This window comes from Typopeltis vanoorti, chromosome 9 (assembly GCF_054136105.1).
Source record: "Typopeltis vanoorti isolate ZY-2024b chromosome 9, IOZ_Tvanoo_1.0, whole genome shotgun sequence".
Lineage (NCBI taxonomy): Eukaryota > Metazoa > Arthropoda > Arachnida > Uropygi > Thelyphonidae > Typopeltis > Typopeltis vanoorti.
This window is the reverse complement of record NC_143557.1, coordinates 3,187,215-3,208,675: the sequence shown is the minus strand read 5'-3', so window position 1 is coordinate 3,208,675 and position 21,461 is coordinate 3,187,215. Positions and strand designations below refer to the sequence as shown.

The 21,461-nt window shown below is 37.9% G+C and overlaps 1 protein-coding gene and 1 long non-coding RNA gene across 3 annotated transcripts in view; one reads left to right on the top strand and one right to left on the bottom strand.

Moving 5' to 3' along the window:
• LOC150102848 (uncharacterized) overlaps positions 1-21,461 on the bottom strand; it is a 219,378-nt gene that overhangs the window by 12,700 nt on the left and 185,217 nt on the right. The window lies entirely within an intron of this gene.
• Pex23 (tectonin beta-propeller repeat-containing peroxin 23) overlaps positions 1-21,461 on the top strand; it is a 693,418-nt gene that overhangs the window by 635,882 nt on the left and 36,075 nt on the right. For both annotated transcript variants that reach the window (XM_090398408.1, XM_090398409.1), the window contains exon 20: positions 1,298-1,417. In XM_090398408.1, the coding sequence (XP_090254534.1) occupies positions 1,298-1,417 (120 nt within the window). The remainder of the gene's footprint in view (positions 1-1,297; positions 1,418-21,461) is intronic.

Genomic DNA, 21,461 nt, shown 5'->3' with positions numbered 1-21,461 from the left:
ATTTTATTGTTGTTAATAACGGCAGATAAAATTCAAAGTATGCATGTTGTTGCTTCCAGTAAAAAGACAAAACTCAAACCTATTATATTAGATACAAAGATTTTTTCTATTCTATCAGTGGTCCTAACAGGCACTTAAGCACCCACGACCTTTCCAAGTATTCTTGGACTTTGCAACCATAACTCAAGGATAAGGTTAGCCATATAGCTATACAGATATAGGACACCCTGGGCATGGGGGTGTCCTATATCTGTAAATGTGCATGTTCATAGGGTTGGTTTGCCTGTTGTAGGGGAAGAAAAACCCATGTTTCCAGGTGAACCCCCCACTTCCACATGAGACTGGCTAGCTCACCTTCTGTCAAAAGAAACCAGATAAAGGTTCCTCATACCACTGACAGAAATCGAACCCAAGTCTTTCCGACCAAAGGGCTTTGTCTATACCGACCGAGCTACGGAGGCTCAGATAAAAATATAAAATTTAGTGACAGTAGTATACTAAACACTGAGAAAGTGTTTAGTATACTTCTGTCAAATCAAAATCAAAGATCAAGTGCTACACTAGTTAATAGTTATCCAGTAAAAGCTAGTGACTTTCAATCTTATCACCAATTGAAGAAACCTTTAATAGTTGTAGATCGATAGCCAAACAAGTTGGCTGTTCCCTTAACCACCTTACTGGCCATTATGGATCAAATACGCATCCTCATACTCTTCGTATCCATCATATATTTCAATGTAATATGAATGGTATTACAATTTTAATATGCACTTGGAATCCATGATAACCTGGACCTTTATATACGTCTTGAATAGCATGGTTAAGCCAAGCTATTCAGAATAACTATCATTTGCTAAAATTATTCTAAATTTTTTGTTTGCATAAATGATGCAAATTAATGCTTTATGTAATTTATACACATATATGGTTGCTTAAAAATGTCATTAAATCATTACATGCATCTTTAAAAAAAAAATCAGTTATTCTTTATACGACAAAATTTGACATATAACAGTGCTCTGGAGCCTAACATCTCATATGACCAGGATATACCTGTATTAGGTCTGCTACTTAACACTCTTATTGAATATCTGTGTGTATTATTTTCTTTTCTAAAGCTCATGAGTAAATTATTTTATATAAATTTAATCATTACACAATGGTTTCCATATTTCTCATCATCATCACTAAAAATGTTTAAGTTAATGCATATATTTGTATGCATTGTGTTATAATATCCAGTAAACTGCATCCATGAACGCAAAAGTTTTATTTATTTATTTATTTATTTATTAAGGTATGGGCAATTCTTGATAATGTAGAGACACCATATGGAACAATATCTGGGGTTATTTCACGTCAAATGGAAATTACTGTACAAAACAACACTGCCACAGAGTGGAGTAATGGAATTACTGTAAGTAATATTCATTATATTAGTAAATGAAGGAGAGGAAAAATACCTTTGTTTCACAATAAAAGCTAGTGACTTTCTACAACTTTCATAATACACTATAAATTAAAGATACCAAGAAATTATATACTTGGTTTAATCCTTTATCCAAGTGTAAGCAAACAAAGTTTTCACCTAAAGTATTTTCAGGACCAGGGGAACTCATATAAGGAAGCTAAGACTTCGCATCACTTGCCTTAGTATCCCATAATGCAAAGCACATCTCCTTGTGGACATGTATAATGCTATGCATTATGGGAAGGGTCACTACCCAACCAGTTTCAACCTTTATTGAGGTGAAAAAGTAAAGGGTTGCTCATCATAGGCCTAGAGTACTTAGTATAGGGGTGCAAGAGAGCCTGATAGTATTAGGAGATAAAAGACAGACAGATAGCATGAGAGAGAGAAAAGTCCTCAGCTCTTTTATATCATCATATAGCCAAAGGCTATCAGTTTTCCTTTTTCACCAATCTCATATAGATGAACAACCAATTGAAACTAAAGCACAAAGATTACTGATACCCAGGTGGTTAGCTCCATCTGGGTTAACCGCCTTGAGTTGGCTTTCTCTGCCTGGGATTGCTCTCCAGTCATCCCTGCAATTGACTATAAGACTACATTGAATTAAAAGAATGGAACTGTTTAAAAAACTTCTCATAGAAAGAATAGACAGAATTTTATCTCCCCCTCCCTGATGAATGTTGCATAATGTGGGTGGTCTACACCATCTAGTGATAAATTTGATATCTCCTAGAATGCTTCTTTCTAAATACAAAAAACGTCTGACTGAACAATAAAATTTCCACAATACAATATTATAAAGCATTTGAATGTCATATTGCTGGTTTTCAAATCCATGTTTTTTTCTAACCTTCCATAAATGATATTTTAATTCATTAATTATAAAAATCAAAATTCGCTTCCCATTGCTGACAGGTGGTGGGTATTGTAAAAAATAACCTGTTCTGTTATAAATAGTGGCATGCCCAACACATTACATAATCTGTTCCAAATACACAGAGCAAGAGGGCAGCTGTAGAATGCATGTTCTGCTGTTTCCAATTGGTAACAGATGTCACAGATTGGATCTCCGATGTTAAAGTACCTCCTTTTTTTTATGGTATTGACTGGAAAGCAGCCATATGCAATTCTCCAAGCATGATCCTTCCTGTTAGGTTATTGCCCTTGGAACTTCAGCAAGTTATGAAACAAAATATTGTTGTCAGTACCCAACTGTGGAACTTTGTAGCAAAAGATATTAAAGATTTCTTTATACCAAATTTTACTTTTTTTAATGGAATGAATGTCAATTCTGGAGTGTTTCAGCAGTCTTAGAGTTAAGCACAGAGTGTTGTAGTATTCAGGAACAATCTCAGCTTTTGGACCTTTATAATCATTAACCCCAAACAGGGAAAGATGAAACCCAAGTAGTACCAGAGAAGGTCTGCACGTGTGATTAGTTTGCAATATTTTATGGATTTTTGAAGCTGTATTGCTTAAAATAGCAGAATTTTAAGACTAGAAGTCCAAATCCTCGTTGCTTCGTTGATAGTTGAAGAAATTCCTTTATAACTTCTTGGTATTGGCTAGACCAAAAAAAATTGTACAGGTTTACTATATAATTGCTTTCTTCATCTTCTGTGATGTCTGTAATATTTATTATGTACAACTGAGCAGGAAAGATTATGGTTTTGAGTACTATGGCTTTAGAAGAAAAGGACAGTGGCCCTATTTTCCAGTCTTCTAACGTTTCCAAGTTGTTGTATATAAATTCTTGGACTGGTAATATTGGGTAAGTGGAGAAGGTAATTCAAGTGTAATGAGGGGTTCTCTCTTTAGGGTTAGTCCAAAAGGAATGCCTCCGAGAATCCACTTTCCATAAACTTTTAATTTTGTCTTGTCTGCATTAATAATTAATCCGCTGCTTTTGCTGAATTTTTCCAAAATACCAAATATATATATAGATATGGAATCATTATCCTTCAAAGTTCCGACTACATCATCAGCATATGCTAATACCTTATTTAACTGTTATTCCTCGCACAGCATGTGTATTGTTGGCTTGTTATAAGAAAGGTTCAAGAACCAATGCAAAGAGCAGTGGACTGAGATGGCAACCTTGCTTGACTCCTTTTTGAATTTTTACTGGGTCTGACAGGAACCCATTAACTAGGAGGCAAGTGGTTGAATTGGCATAGACTCCTCTGATAACAGATAGCAGTTTTTTACCTGCACCAATTTGCTGGAGAATGTGGATTAGAAAGGGATGCTGGACATTATCGAATGCTTGAGTAAGGTCTACTGATAGCACTGCGATCAACTGCTTTTTCATGTTAACTAAGCGGATTAGATCACATAGCAGAAATAGATTAAATTCTACTGCCCAACCTGGTACTCCATACACCTGTGTGCTTTTAATTATATATTTCATTCCCACTTTGAGCCTGTAATTGATAATGTGGAAAAATATCTTGTAGTCAGTATTAGATAGAGAAATAGATCTCCAGTTGCTGATTAAGGTGTGATCTCTATTAGGTTTAGGAATGAGGACAGTATAGCTTGCTACAAATTCACTTGGTATGTGTCCTGACGAGAGAAAGGAATTAAATAGTGTAACTAGAATGGGAAGAATAAAATCCCAGGCCTCACAATAAAGTTCTATCCCTAGATAGTGATGCCAAGGTTGAAGTAATGCAGAAGTCATATTTTCATATACGAGTTGCCAAAAAGTGTCACACCGTATTATTAAATTACTCTGGATTAGAGAAAGTTGTTGGAAGTCTTTTCACTTGGTTATATTATAAATTAAAGATACCAAGAAATTATATACTTGGTTTAATCTTTATCCGAATGTTTGCACCTGATAATATACTACCTGGCATCATAATACAAATTTATTATATAAATAATCTTTACTAACCTGCAATTCCTAAAATACAAATTGAATAAGAATCATAATTTTATTTATAAAAAATTTTATATAATTTAATTATGTTAATTTATATCAAAATCTATAGATAGAAAAAAAAATAGTTCCTATAGCAGCTTTTATTGAAAATATTAGTGCTGTGGTCAAGACCTTTTGGTAACAACTACAGGGAGTGAACATACATACATCTTCAAGGCCCACGTTTCCTAATTGGGTTGTGGAGGCAACAGCTGCAAGAGGAACTTCCAATGGTCACGATCCTCTGCCACCAAGCTCAGGTGTTCTGGTGGGATTCCCAAATGTGTCCACCCAAGATTTTGAATATAATCTATCCAGCGAGTCCTTGGCCTCCCACCCTCTGGCTTGGCAAAGAGGGCCTGCTGAGGGAGCCTCTCTTGTGGCATTCTGACCAGGTGCCCGTACCTACGTAACTGTGATTTCTCAACACGGAGAAGCAGCAGTTGGGTATTGAGGGTTTCCCGAATTGCAGAGCTTCTGACTCTGTTGAGTTCTTGTCAGCCCCGCAATCCCTAGAAGGAACCTCATTTCAGCCGCTTGGATTCGTGTCTGCATTCTTTCGGTCATTACCCAACTCTCATGACCATAGGTGAGGATGGGGACATAGACTGTATTGAAGACAGCCAGCTTTGCCTTCTGGCTTAACTCCCGCTTCAATACTACCGAACGGCCAAGCTCCCACAATATTGAGCTTGCTAATCCAATTCGAGTATCTAGCTCTACGTCCCATTTTCCATCATTCATGAATATGGACCCAAGGTATTTAAACTTCTCCGCCTGCCTCATCGGGACTCCACTTACATGTAGAGTGCACTGGGATGGTTCTCTTGAAACCACAAATGTTTCAGTTTTGGCCACACTGATCTTCATTCCGGCATCTGCACAAACAGCTACAAACTTATCCAGGGTCTGCTGGAGGTCATCTGTGGAAGAGCTAAGCAGAACTAGATCATCTGCAAAAAGCAGACGTCCAATGCTACATCTTCCGATTCTGATACACTCACTGCCTTGGCTGTGCCTATCAATCCAGTCCATAGATATTATGAAAAGGAGGGGTGACAGAACACACCCTTGGCGGAGGCCAATGGAGACTGTGAAAGGTTCAGACTTTGTGCTGCTTACCCTGACACAAAACTCTGGCCATTCATATAGGGACTTCATGGCAGCTAATAATTAGTCATCCACTCCATACTCCTGTACTACTGGCCAAAGCTTATCCTGAGGAACCTGGTCATATGGCTTCTCCAAGTCCACAAAACATGTGTAGACATTCTTGGCATATTATCAAGATTTCTCAAAGACTTGCCTTAAAGTAAAGATTTGGTCAGTTGTGCTTCTACCAGGACGTAGAAGCCACATTGTTCTTCCTGGAACTTTGACTCAACTATGCTACTGCACCATCTTTCCAAGCACCTAGCATACACTTTCCCAGGCAGGTTGAGCAGAGAGATGCCATGATGGTTACTACAATCCTTCTGGTCTCCCTTCTTGAAGACTGGTATTATTATGCCTGTCTGCCATTGCTTTGGTGCTTGCCCAGATATCCAACCAGCCTGACGCACTCGAGTCAGCCAGAGAACACCGTCTTGATTTAAGGCTTTTAGCATTTTGGGCTGAATTTCATCATCGCCAGCAGCCTTGCCCAGCTTTAGCAATTTTATTGCTAAATGGATCTCTTCTGGTGTGAGACTAGTCATTGCCCCGATCTGTACCTCTTGGATGTCCACAACTGCTGGGCCACCTGGGTTAAGAAGGCTCTCGAAGTATTCCCTCCATCTGTGGAGGATATCCTTCTCGGTTGTTAAAAGTGCACTATCAGAGGCCCTTAATTGCCCTTGCTGTGCGCGATTTCCTCCCTCAAAGGTGGCGGATGGTCTGCAAGAATTCTTCGTTTGCATTTGCATAGGATGAGTCTAATCTTTCTCCAAAGGATTCCCAAGCCTTCTGCTGTGCTGTCTTTACTGCCTCAGCTGCAGCTTTTCGTGCCTCAGCATACTGCAAACGCATCTCAGGTGACATGACCCTAAGCCATGTTAGGTAGGACTCCTTTTTTGCCCGGACAGTTTTTTGGACTTCTTGGTTCCACCAATGTGTCCTTTTCTCACTGCCCGTTGCCATGCCGAGCCGCTTTCTGCCACAGCATGAGAGTGCAGAGGCAGTGACAGCTGTTCTGAACAGCTTCCACTCCTCCTCAACATCTGCAGTATGGTTGGGAATCTCTATGAACCTGGAGGAAATGTCATCTGCAAAATTCTTCCTCACAGCCTCATTTTCCAATGCCTCCCATTTCACACGGTACAGCTGCTTAGGCCTACCAGTGTTGATGGTAGCATCTGATTTCTGAAGCCAACAAGGTGGTGGTCAGTTGACAGTTCTGCCCCTCTTCTCACATGAACGTCCAGCACTGAGGGAAATAGGTCTGCTGAGACTATAAAGAAGTCAATCAGAGACCTTTGTTCTAGTGTATACCTGGTATACACTAGAACAGGGATACTTATGGACTTCTCAGTGCTGGAAGATGGTATTCATTATGAACAAGCTGTTAGTACAACAGAAGTCCAATAATTTCAACCCCATTTGCATTAAGGTCAGGGGTGCCGTTCCTCCCAACCACACCCCCTCCCCATGTCTGGTCATCTGTTCCAACATGTGCATTGAAGTCACCCATTAGCAGGACTGATTCCATGTCTGCCACCCTGTCAAAACAGCATCCACTTCCTCTAGGAAGGCAGAGTATTCTGACTCCAGATTAGGTGCATAGGCTTGCACCACAGCCAAATCATGGTTTTTCATCTGAAGCCTTAACACACATACCCGTCTCCCCAATGGGATCCACTCAGCAACACAGTCTGACAGCTGGGAGCTTGTGAATATCCCCACACCTGCCTGAGCAGACATTGTCGGGCTCACTCCAGAGTAGTAGAGCTTCCACCCCTTATCCAGGTCGACAGTTCCAGAGCCTCTCCTCTTGGTCGAAAAAAGACCGACTAAGTCTAGTTGGTAGCGCTTGGCCACCTCGACCAGTTCCAACTCCTTCCCTGTCAGAGAGAAGATGTTCCAGTTGCCTAAAACAATAGTCTGGTGCCATTGTCGTTGCCATTTCCGTCCTTTTGCAGAACCATTTCTTTGTGCTGCCCCTAAACACCCCAAACAGGTAGCGGGCCCATTGATGGAGTTTCCTCTAGCAGAGTGCTGAGGAGTGGTGTCTAAGGGAGACTGTAACATATTTTTTGAATGGGTCCCTGTGCCTAAAACCCGAACGTGTCCCTTGGTAACCCGGGCGATGCGGTATGAACATTTTTTGATGGCCTGATCATGTTACAGTGTTTGATAATGTCCTGTTAGCACAAGACAAAATGACACAGCACAATAGGAAAGATTCCCCTCGAATACTCTAATAGAAGAAAGAAAGAAGCAAGGGAGGAAGAGGAGGGACCAGTCTACAGATAATATAACAGATGTATATTACATGAAGTGAGGCATGGTCTAGCATCAGGTACCTCGGGTTTGCCACACCTGTACTCACCAAAGTGAGCCCCTAAAGCTTAGGGAGTGAACTTGATATAATAAAAGTTGACCACATAATGTTTCTGCAAATACCTGTTTCTTGGGTAATATTATTTAAAAAAGCAATTGATTCATTGAAACTACAATAGACTCCACAACTTTAATTGTAAAATAGAAGAGCAATCAGACTAAGAATTAAAAGTATATAAAATTGTTTATTTACAATACAAAGTAAAAATAAGGGACCACTTATGGGTTAAAGCAAGATATACTAGGAGGAACCTTCACTCCCTGTAAGGAACATGGAGAACTGACCAAGGTTTCTAATCCAATATATAATCCTCATGTTTTGCAGCACATCCTGTTATTAGGTACTCAGTTTATAGTGCACCTTGCAACAAGAGGCAGATTATTTGAAAATGATTCTAGGAGCAACATGATGATTTTACCATACTTCATTGGTCTGTTCATTCAATAAATCTTAGAACTGACAATAACAATTCAACAGCTGTGCTAATCTTGGGGTGGGGGTACAGGGAATGCCAAATTAAACTGGGACTGAAATAAGCTAGCCTGGCTGGATGAGTAAATGGTAAGCCTACTCTCAAACTGATAGGCTGTGAAAGTTTTTAGGTGGGAAGTTAATTTCATTGCCTGGTGTGAGACCATCACCCTTATTGGAGGACTGAAGTGACTTGAAAGTGTTTAATCTCTAGAACAAGGTTTCCAAATGATGTAAAAATAAATAAAACAAATAAAAAGAATCAAATAGTGATGTGCTGTAGGTTCTTATACCACTGATGTGTGGAGGGAAAAAAATGCTTGCCCACCAGTGGTGCCAATGTATTATGTAGGTTTATTGTCATCATCAATTCCTGCCATGCATCATCAATGGGTGTACAGGATATGATAGTACTACATGAAAAATTTACATCATTACTAACTTCCTATCTACAATTTTCCTCCAAATCAGTCTGTTACTTGTCAAGACTCCAACATTATCAGGTCTTATATTTCTGTCTTCTAAGGCACTTTGTGCCATATCAATCCACCTATATCTTAGTCTTCCTCTGGGCCGTTTTCCTGCCAGAGAACACTTGTTTTGCTAATTTTTCCTCGCCCATTCTGTTTAAGTGACCATACCACCTGAGCTTAGCTCTGCTAATGCATTCCTGGATGCTGAAAATGTCAAGTTCTTTCCTAATATCCTCTTTTTTAATATGACATTGCCATTGATGCCATCTGTTCACCCCTCTAATCTTTTTCAGGATTCTGGTCTCTCGTCTCCGGTCAAGTGTTTTACTTCTGACCCAGCTCTCAGATCCATAAGTTAAAACTGGTTTGAACACTGTCTTGTGTACCGTTAATTTAGTGTTCCAACTAATTTCTCTCTTATTCCATATGAATTTATTCAATTGACTTCCTACCATACCAGCTTTGTTGATTCTGTTGTCTATTTCCATATTTAATTTACCATCTTCACTAAAAAATCGTGCCTAAGTAGCTGAAATGTTTTACTTGTTCCACAGGTTCTCCGTTCACTACGCAGTTGACATTTTCAATGATTCTACCTCTTTTCATTGTCTTTGTCTTTTTATTGCTGACTTTCATACCATATCTATTGCAACAGATATTCAATTTAGTCAGGGAATCTTGCAGGCTTGTAGCAGATTTATTTAGAAGTATAACATCATCCGCATAAAGCAAAGAGCTGAGATTAACATCTCTAATTTGGATATCAATTTTAATACCCATTTCCTTCATAATGTGATTCATATAGATAATGAATAACAGAGGGGATAATGTACATCCTTGTCTGACACAACATTCAACTATCTTTCTGTACTTCCTTCAGTTCTACCTGCTGACTTACATCTCAAATAAAGACTAAGTATTGCTTGATATAATGCCCCATTGACACCTTATAAAACTACAGCGTTTTGAAGAGCTTTTCTCTTGGCACCTTGGCATATGCCTTTTCCAGGTCTACAAAATTACAACACATATCTTTGTTATATTCCCATGATTTCTTAACTATTTGTTGTAAAGTGAAAATCTGATCCTTACATCTGCCTCTATTTGGCCTGAATCCAGCTTGTTCTTCAAGCTTCTCTTCCGCAATTCTTCTCAACCGTTTCTCAAATATACTTGCATAAATCTTACCAGGAACACTCAGCAGGGAAATACCTCTGAAATTCTCACATTCAGTTTTATTTCCCTTTTTATATATGGGTGCTATGAGAACTCTACTCCAATCATCAGGAATTCATCCCTCTGTCTGAACTATGCAGTGCAGCCACTGTAAGACTTTTATACCACCATACTTCAGCATTTCTGGGTCGAATATCATCTAATCCTGCTGTCTTTCCACATTTCAAGCCTTTGATGGCTTTTTCTACTTCAAGTATGGATATTATTTCTGACTGTATGCCTGTTGAGTGTTGTTTACTAGTATGCTATCACTGCTTATTTCATTTAGCAATTTTTCAAAGTAATCACTCTATACTTCAAGGATATCTTTTTCTCCCATTTTCATGTCACCTTTATCATCTCTAACTCCTTTTACAGCACTCTTTCCTCCATTTCTAAGCTTCTTCAACAACCTCTAGAATATTTGGCCACCTTCTTGATATTTATTTTCTATGTTCTTGCCAAAGTCCTCCCATGACTTTTGTTTAGCTAGTAGGTTTATTATTATTATTAATATTATGTGATTATCTGAGACCTCCAGGAAGTTTAGGACTCATCAAGGAAGGCCATACATTATGCACACCAGCCGTTATACCTTCTGTTAAATTCATTCACACTAGATGCACTCACCACATCAACATGCAAACTGTTCCATTCAATCATCACTCTGAAAAAAAAAAAAAAAAAAAAAAAAAAAAAAAAAAAAATCTAGCTCTTACCCCATAAGCTTAATTTTCATTGATGTCCACGTGTTTTTTTCCCTCGCCTTCCATATAACAAAAAATTTCATCAGACAATATCCTAACACCCATCTAGACCTCTATCATATCATCCCTCATTGTCTGCAAGGAAATTATTCTAATCTTTAAAGGTACTGTGGCATAACTATAAATAATAAATTACACAATAACCACAGTAATTAACTTTAATGAAATGAAGTTACCACACGGATTTCAGCACTCGATAAATTACATGGAGGTAATTTGCTTTTAAACAGTGAAGCAGCAACTTCAAATTGTAGTTTAACAAAAAAATTACCTCTGACAACACTCCTACGAATAAATGGATTGTGAATATTTCTGGATGCCCATTGTGTGATGCTGAAACTAGTGCATTAGCTAAAGGCCTTGACTTTGTTGTAGTACCTAAACACATCCTGTACCTCGATTTTTTGCATAACATCGAACACAGTCTGTCAGGACTTTCTAGCGAAGATGCTAATAAACTACAAATTGAAGTTGCTGGTTCACTTTTTAAAAGAAAATTACCTCCATGTAATTTATCGAGTGCTGAAACCTGTCCGCTAACCTCACTAAGAAAAAATAGCAAAATATCTATTTCAAAAGCCGATAAAGGAAAAGCAGTAGTGATAATGGATAAGGCTGACTATGAGAGAAAAGTAGACTGCCTTTTGCAAGATACCTCCAGCTATCAAGAAATCAAAATCGCAAATTAAACAATTAAATAAGCTGCTTGATGAAGTTGTCAGTTGGGATCAAAATACCATGGACAAGTTACGCACTCATTTTGGAAGAGCTCCTTGTTTATATGGCCTCCCAGCAATTCATATAGATGGTTATCCAGTAAGACCCATCATGAATTGTTGACTCTCCCACTTATAGAATTGCTAAATTTCTGTCATGTTTGTGAACTGCCCATACTGGACAATCCAGATCTTTCATCAAAAATTCAACACATTTTCTGAAACAAATCAAGGATGTTCAAATATAAGAGTCTGACTTGTTAGTCAGTTTTGATATTGTTCCCTCTTTACCAATATTCCATTATCTGACGCTGTCAGTTTATTATTTACTATTTGATGATTACCCTCCTGATATTGCAAAGATTTTTGCAATATCAGGATTACACTCCTTTTTATATTTGCATCCTGTTCCCAATCGTGGTCCATTTTGCAGAGTTCATCAGTCAATGTCTCTATGCTTGCAAGGATACACTGTAAATTGGCCGTTTTCATATCTCTCAGAGGACTTTCTTTGTTTTCTTTCTTTTCCTTTAGATGTTCAGCTAATTCTTTTAAGTCTTCATTGGAAAGCGGTTTATCATGGCTCGCTAAGACTTCTTTCACATCTTCAGCTGTAATATCGTCCAATCCCACCTCTCGCGCAAGCTTGGTAACATCTTCAATAACATTCTCCTCTTGATCTAATTCCTCGAAGTCGTGCATAAATGCTAGAAGTTTCTGCCATGCTCCTTTTAAACACTTTGCTGACACATAGTTCCAAGCTGCCTTGATGATGTTAATGCCCTTCAAAATATCAAATGACTGCCAATAGTTTTTCCTGAAGTGTCCAAGACTCTTACCATTTCCATAAATGTTATACAGAGGTAATAGGCTTTGAAGATTGATAATCCCCTGATCCATCGGTTGCAAAAGCGATGTTGTGTTTGGGGCATTTAAATAACCTTGACATCCGGTGTTCTTACTTCAGCAAGGTTTTGAGGATGTCCAGGGTGTTATATATTTTTATATATTATTTATACTTATTTATACTTCGTTTATACTTAATTAGTTTGTTACTTGATTATGTCCTTTCTTATTCAAACCTTATTCAATTAAAATCCTACCGGCTGTTCTATTGTTATGTCATTGCTTTTTCTATATATTCTGTTTTATATTTATCAATTCTATCTTTCTATCGCTATTTTACTTCCTCAGATATCAGGCCTAATATGCTTACATCTAGGATTGTTTACTCTTTGGATACTGGCAAATTTATATTTTGCTGCGCCAGCCAGTATCCTATCCTTACTCAGGGAGACAATACTAGATTCTGAGGCGTTATTACACAATATCTTACGTTAACATTGCCGTATAGATTCAGATTATTGCAGTCGTGACCTAAATCTATAATTATATACACTTTCTAATTCCTTCCTGCCAAAATAGGTTCTATTTTTTATAAGTGGTAGTTTGGAATCGTAATCAGGCGTGACTCAGGTTTAGGTAAATATGACATGTTTATTGGAATAGCTAAACACAATACACAAAAAATTCATACAATCAATTTGACTCAATACTAACTAAAAAGACTCTATTTAAGAGGTTAACATATTCTAAATTCTGTTTCATCATAAAGTGCGAAACACAATAACTGCATATTGGGATAGATAGCAAATGATATGAAGTAAAATTCCTTTCTATAATGTTATTCATAAGGTAATATAAACAAACATTCTAATGTTACTCAGTTACTAAAATCCACAATTCTGATCTGATTAAGTTAATCCTATCACATACAATTACTAAAGATCTTTTCCAAACAATTCTTCTTACTCTCTCAAAGGAGGTTAACTTTCTAATTAGAGAAAGTCACTGATTAGTAACTTTCTTTTAACTTTCTCTAATTGGAAAGTCTAACTTTCTAATTAGAGAAAGTTAGACTTTCTTAATTCTTAATTTCACATTCTTAATTTCACATTCGCAAACAATCTTCTCTCTTCTAATGAATTTTATACACAAAATAGAGTAATTTCACCTTACCGAACTTTTTCCGCGTCTTTCAGCACCACGTGTACTTCTGGTTACTTTTTGTCTATTGGCTGTCCTTACGTCAACGTAGGGATTACGCTATCTTGATTATTTCTGCCGAAAACAGACTTAAATCTTTGCGTTTCAAGAACAACTCGATGGGACTTCTCAGCGACAGCTTGATTCTGCTAGGACTGGAAATTTTTACCTTCAGCTCTGCATCCATTTTCAAAAAAGCCTGCTGTCTGACATGTTATCTTAGCACAGACACTTCATCCCCCCCCCCTTTTTTTTTCTGAACTGCCCACTAACTTCTAAACCACCAAACAGGAAAACGATACGACAAGAGAGATTTCCGATACAGCGCTCGTCCCCTTATACTCCTCCTTAGAGTGCCCTCTTTTTCCTCAGTCCCCTTTGCACACGACCCATATCTTTCACCCCTTGGGCTCATCCCTTGCTTTTTCCCGACACTGTTATGCTCTTGTATTCCCAGAATTCGCGTCAATATACGTTCCACTTAAGCAACTGCCGCCAGCGTTACTCTGTACACGTGTAGTTTATACCTTCCAAGAATTATTATTTAGTAACTGTTTGATGACTCACAGCTAATTTTACACAGCTTAAGTGAGGCTTAAATTAAGTCAGATTATCCCTCTTATAAAACATACTCTAGTAAAATCTTAATATGAACACAATAGATTAAATATATCGTACATGAAATAAGAAATGCAAATTTTATACATAAAGTGAAGAAGTTTCACTTTTAATTTTAGCTGATGTGCAGGTATTTCTCTTTTTTTTTTTTTAGTTTAATATGTTGGATTCTGATTGAATGATTTCTTTGCAAGATTTCTTCATTCAGGATCTAACAAGGGACATTATCCAAGAGAAGCAATGCCTTGGCTGGCAAATCATTTTCTTTACAGAAGCGAAGCACAGTAGGACAAAAATAATTTATGTATCAAACTATAAAAACATCGTATAACCAAAGCTGAATTGTTCCATTTCCAATAGACTGGCAGCATGGCTTTTAGACCCTTGAAGGCACATGGTGTCTGTGAATGGTGCACCAACATTGGTTTAAACTTCAAAGTTCCGGAGACATTTACACCTAACAAAAGCGTAAGTATCTTTTGCAGCTTTAAAACCTGGAGGGGAACGTTCTTCACAGGAAATGAAGGTTGCGTGATGGCAATTTTTTCCAGTAGAGCCCAGTCTCATCAACATTAAAAATGAGATCAGGAGGATAACTTCTTTGTTCTACACAGTCTTGAAATTCGTTAAGAAAAGCAGCCTCTGCAGCAACATCTGCACTTGCTGCCTCACCACATAATTTGACACTATGTCTTTCAAGTCCACTTACTTCAAGACTTAAATCTCATGAACCAACCTTTGCTTCCTAAAAATGTTTCTTCGCTTCCATCTGTCTTTTTAAGTTCCTCAAAAATTGTTTTTAGCTTTCTCCGTTATAACAGCCTGCATCAGAGGAATGTTTTTCTGATTCAAGTCATCCACCCATAATGATAATTTAATTTTTCCATTTTTTTATGAAGTTTACCCCTGCTATAACTTGCATGTTTTGCATTTAGTACTGCCATAGATTGTTCTGCAGACTGTTTTATTCCATCTGCATTTAGCAGTCGATGGAGATAAGTTCATGCTTCTACAGACATTAGCACGTGTCTGCCCATCTTCCATTCTTCGAATCGCCTCCATCTTCTTTTCAAGTGTGATTGATTTCCATGCCTTCTTAACACCATGTTCTGCTAACTTTTCTGCACTTCTTTTATCAGACATAGTATGTAATTATGTATGTATGTAAAAAAAAAATAAATAGAACAATTAGGTAGATTCAACAGTAAAACTAGGTTTGATACATATATATATCGTAGTAGCTCGGTAAACACTCAAACACTAGAGTGCCTGCTAGCGTCGTTTCTCAGTCAGACTGCACTACAATAAGAAAGCACGCATCCGCCGTTATTGTGAATCGTCGTAAACAGAGGACTGCCTGTATTTCAAGTCTTCTAAAAAGTACTTCTAATTGCATCCATCCACGTGGATATTGGTCTTGCTCTGGGTGTTTTTCCTGCCACAAAACACATTTTTGCTGACCTTTTCTCTCCCATCCCATTCTGTTTGTATGATCATATCATCTTAGTCAAATCTACTCCTACATTCTGAATGCTAACAATATGAAGTTATCTTTTAATTTTGGCCAACTTTTTCATTTCTAATCTGTTCAGCTCCGAGGTCCATCAATAGTTTGAACATCTCGTACATTCCAATTTAGTCTTTTTCTATTTTTTCTCCTCTTCCATAAGAGTTATTCTGCTGTCTGTGTCCATGTTAAATTTGCTATCTTCACTAAAAACTGTGCATAAACAGCTGAAATGTTTTACTTATTCCGTAGATTCTCCCATGCAAATGCAGTTATAATGTTTTTGACATTCCTGCCTATTTTCAATTTTGGTCTTTGTATTTGCTGAACTTCATGTCTAATTTGTTATAGCAATTATTCAATTTATTTAAAACATACTAAAGACTTGTACAAGATTTAATTGGGGCTGCATGATCACATCATCTGCATGAAGTACCTGAGTTCAATTTTGATGTCAGGTTGAATTCAGTTTTCCTTTGTAGTGTGTTGCTACCTTGACTTACATTCACCTTTACAGAGCATCTTTCTAATGCTCCTCCTTCAGTTCTAACTAGCACCCATATTGATCAACAGCTTCAATATAAAAGTTAACTATAGGAGGGACAGTGGCAAATCCATAGTGGTAGCATCTTTTTTTGTAGTTCTATAGCACAAGATGTTGCAGAGAGGCTGTGGTACTGGGCAGACATTTGTATAGTAAGAGAAGAATAGTGTTGATGATTGGGCATTGGTGAAAAGGGCAGATATGTCAACACTGACTGATAAACTTCTTTGCCTGAGTGTGATGTTAAGGTTGTTTATAAAAGTGCTGTTTATATATATGTGAGGGGGAATAATCTACTAACTCCTTAAGTGTCACTGCTAGTTTGTTGGTTAGTTGATAATTAGAGTTGTCATTCATTATCTTCAGTAATTGGCTGAAGTGACATTTTGTTTTCTGTATTTTTAGAAGATTAATCTTAGTGTGTATGTCAAATAGCACTATTTTGTAATATTGACGACATTTTCATTATTTGGCCCTATGACCTTCCTCACCCACTGAAACCCAGAACACACTTGTCACACATCTTCCCTCCAGAAGTCACTTTAAACTTACAATTACTAGCCAATACTTAAATGCAGACACTTATCACTACCCAACACGAAATCTAGGTGTGATTAATGACCTCAAAAATAGAACAATAACTATTTGCTCCAATTATAACAAGCTCTTAAGCAGGATTTGCAAATTATCAGCAGTGGCTATAACAAAATACAATTAAAACAAAATTTTTCATAAGATTAGTTTTAAAAATAAAACTGATTATAGCTAAACCATAGCCATTCTGTACATTAAAGAGAAGCCAAAAATATATACATAAATAAATAAAAAATAACAACACAGAATGCTATGCAAAAATAGAAGCTTAATTTACAAAATTAACCCTCTCATGCATGAATTTTTTATATTCGTTTATAAAAAAATTATAATGATGATACAGTACCATTCAATCTTACAGTATTACCATGAATTCATTAATTTTGCTAAATTTGTGCCCTGTATATGTTAAAAATGATGTCCTCATCTGAGCACATCATTTTTATGTGTCCTCATATGAGGCCCTTATGCATGAGAGGGTTAAAGAAATTATTGAACTCCTCCAAGGATTCACATGTATTCCACCTGGCCGTGTTGGTGTACCAAATCCAGTGCACCTGCCACATAATAGGTGGAAAAAGGATGCACAGTTATCCAATTTTGGTTCGTTTGATTTTTGAGCAGGAGTGAGAGAGAGAGTTATGGAAATGATAGAAGAAGAGAGAATAGGAACAGTAGAAAAGAGAGATTTATGGGAATGGTAGAAGAGGAGAGAATAGGAACAGTAGAAGAGGAGAGAGGGAATGAGAAGAATGGAGGCAGCACTGGAACCAGGGATAGTGTGATATCAGGAAGGCAGGTAAGTAGGGAAACTCAAAGAGAAGGTGTTAAAAGAGAGAGAGTGAGGGATGCATGTGAGCAATCGCAGAACAGGCTGGTAAGAGGTGTGATGTATGGGGAACTCAATGATCCGTGGTGTGCAAGATAGGATGCTTGAGGAGTGTTTGCCTAGAGGAACGATAGAAAGTGTGGCTGTGGCAATTAAGAGGGGTGGATTGAGATGATTGTGATGGGGAACAAATGACTTGAGAGGCAATGTAAATTGGGCATCGAGAGATATGAGATTCTTGTTTGAGGTTGTACGAAAAAAGATGCAGAGAGGAAAGATGGTGTGCATGTTGTTCTTCTTCTCTAATACCTTAACCACAACTCCAGACACACAGACTGGTCTATAATTCAAAGCCTTACTCTTATCACCTCCCTTATGAATTGGAACAATTTTACCCTCCTCTTTCCACTCTTTCGGAACTTGACCCAGTGAGAGACTCATGTTGAAAAGATATGCAAAAGCTGTTGTTAACTCTCTGGCACATTCCCTCAAAACACAAGGTGAAATAGCATGAAGTCCCACAGCCTTATTTACATCAAGTCTATTCAATTCCTCATATACCTCCTGTTCACTTCTGTTGAAAAGATATGCAAAAGCTGTTAACTCTCTGGCACATTCCCTCCTCCTCCTTTCCCACTGCTTTCAAATTCTGCATGATGAGAGATGGATAGGAGGGTGGTTGACAGAGAGATATCAGAGAGTGGTTTATTCAGGAGTAGAATCCACAAGACAGCCTGTGACTAGGTGGTGTGCCACAAGGATCTGTTCTTGGACCACTGCTGTTTAATTTGTTCATTAATGATATAGGAAAGGATCTGAGAGGAACAGTTCGTTTGTTTGCGGATGATGCAAAGTTGGGTAGGGCAATAGTGAATGCAGATGACGTCAAAATTTTGCAAGATGATTTGGATAGATTGGAGGTCTGGGCTAAGGTGAATGGATGTCAGTTTAATGTGGCAAAATGTAAGGTTATACATTTTGGGGTGAAAAGATTAGCAGCAGATTACTACATTGGTGGAACTGTACTCCAGGAAATGATGAGGCACGAGATTTAGGAGTGTTGGTGGATAAGGAGTTGAAGTTTAGGGGGCACATTGCAAAAGTGGCCAAATCAGCTCATCAAATCACTTGGTTGCTGAAGAATACGTTGATAAGCAGGTTATTGTTCCTCTGTATCGAGCCTTGGTAAGACCTAAATCTCGACTACTGTTCCCAGATTTGGTCACCTAGGTTCCTTCTTGATGGGGAGGAGGTGGAGAGGATCCAGAGGTGAGTGACCAAGATGATAGCAGGTCTGTGGAATGAACCTTATGAGAACAGGTTGAGGATTTGTGGGTTGCAAAAATTGGTTGATAGGCGGAGGAGGGGAGATATGATTGAGACATTCAAATTACTGAATGGTTTTTATAAAATTAATTCAGAAGATATTTTTGAGAACAGGGCTGGTTGTGGGAGGACTAGGGGACATCCATGGAAACTGGGCAAAAGTGTGGTTAGTAAAGGTATTAGAGCTGGGTTCTTTGCTTGTAGAGTGGTGAATGAGTGGAATGCGCTCCCAGAGTCTATGGTGGATGCTGTGACAGTGAATGAGTTTAAGGCGAGGTATGATAGATACTGTATGAATGTAGAATAGCTGTGATGAATATGATTTGGGGCCTCCCTCGATGAGTCTAATGACTCCCTGGAGTTGCCCGTAATAATAATAATGATTTCACATTCACAAGAATGAAATACCTTTATAAATTGCTCATTATATATCTCGACTATATCCTCTGCAGCAGTTATCATTCCTCCCTTTTCACCAATCAATCCCATCCTACCATAATCATTCTTTCTTCTGGTGACCACATATCAAAAAAACTCCTTATGATTTTTTTTGGTCGCTTTAGCTAACTGCTGCTCATACTGCATTTTTGCTACCCTTATCAAGCTAGTCATCGCCTGCTCTTTGTACTTCTCATGCAACTGGTTGTCATAAATACTCATTTTGTGTTTCTTCCATAATACCTTCTTCCAGATTCCCATACCTTATCTCTTGATTAATCCATTTTACACCTACTCTATTTACCCTCTTAACCTTTGGAATACACTCTGATATTGCCTCCATCAAATAGTTCTTAAGTATGGCCCAAGCAGCATTGATATCCTTTCCATCGAGTTCCTCTTTCCAATTTATTATCGCAAGCTGTTTCCTGGTAGCTTTTTGTAATTACCAGTCTTATAATTCCACATATATCCCTTTCTAATAGAAGTCCTCGAATGACTAGTCGCCCTGCAAGTGATCACCTCGTAGTCACTTTCACCAAATGGTGGAAGATTTGACACCTCATTTATAATAATATCATCTGATGAGATGATCAGATCCAATACTCTTGATCCTCGTGTGCCCTCCGTTATATGCTGCCTAAGGTCTTTCAAAAACTCCAAAAATTCATTTTCTTTACCCCAAGATACAACTCTTGCTTCCAGTCTATATTACCATAATTAAAGTCACCCATAATAATAACTCATTTCTTGCTAGCTAGGTCAATTTGCCTATACATTTCGTTCTCATTATCCTCCATATTACCAGGTCTATAGCAACACCCAACTAAATATTTCATCCTGTTTACTTCTACCTCACACCATACTGCCTCAAAACCGTGACCACTATTTGCACCTTGCAAATCCACCTTAGATGGGCACAACTCATCTGCTACCATTAACAGTACTTCTCCTCCCTTCCCTGTCTATCTTCACGAAAAATATATCCGTTCATCTCTATTCCTGTCAGGATGTCATCATCTAACCACGTCTCACTTATACCAACAATTTTGGGGTGAATAAACTCAAGCAAAGCAACAATTTTGTTCCCCTTATTTCGAATACTTCTAGCATTAGTGAATAAACATAAGAAATCATGCTTCTACAAGTCCTACGAACGTCACTCCTACAATGCGACTCTTCAATACCTTCCCCAGTCACTTCCTCTATATTATCACCGATTCTACAACTTTCCTCACACCTAAACTCTCTCCACCCATCCAAGGCCATCTCAATCTGTGTTTGCCCACTCACACATTCACCTCTGAATTCAGCATCCGCACGTTTCATAAAGTGTCTCCCCGTCCACTGTGATTCCCCCTCGTTTCCCTGTTTGTGTTGTACCTCCACTCTCTCATTCATAATATTCAGTGTATTGGAAAGATTTTTCTCATTTCTATAACCATTTCTTTTTTGATAAAATACCAAGATTACTTCCTATTCATATGCCATCTCCTATCCACTGCCATGATGCAACACATGGTTAACTAGGCATAATGACAGTAGTGAGGACCCTAACTCTTCCACATATTGTTATAAGTATCCATGGCTGTAAATCTGTGTTTATGTGTTCACAGGCCAGTTTGCCTGTTCTGAGAGAAGAAAAACCCAAGTTTCCAGGTGAAATAACATTACCTAAGTCTTTTGTTAAAAACTTGGTAACAAGCAACAGTATATGCTGTCATTTTTGATAGAGTAAATCAGCTAAGGCTAATAAACTATTTTTTTTGTTTGTTTTTAAATGTGTTTGCAATACTCAGAAAAATAATTAAAATATCTTTTATTTGAACTGGCTTTTTTTTAAACTAAACCCATCACAAAATAACTAATTATTACTATTTTGGTAACTTCCATGAAAAGTCAATAGATTCATCATGGGAGGCCCACTCAACCAGAAACATGTCTATCATCGTAATGAATTTTAAAGTTAGTTACACTCA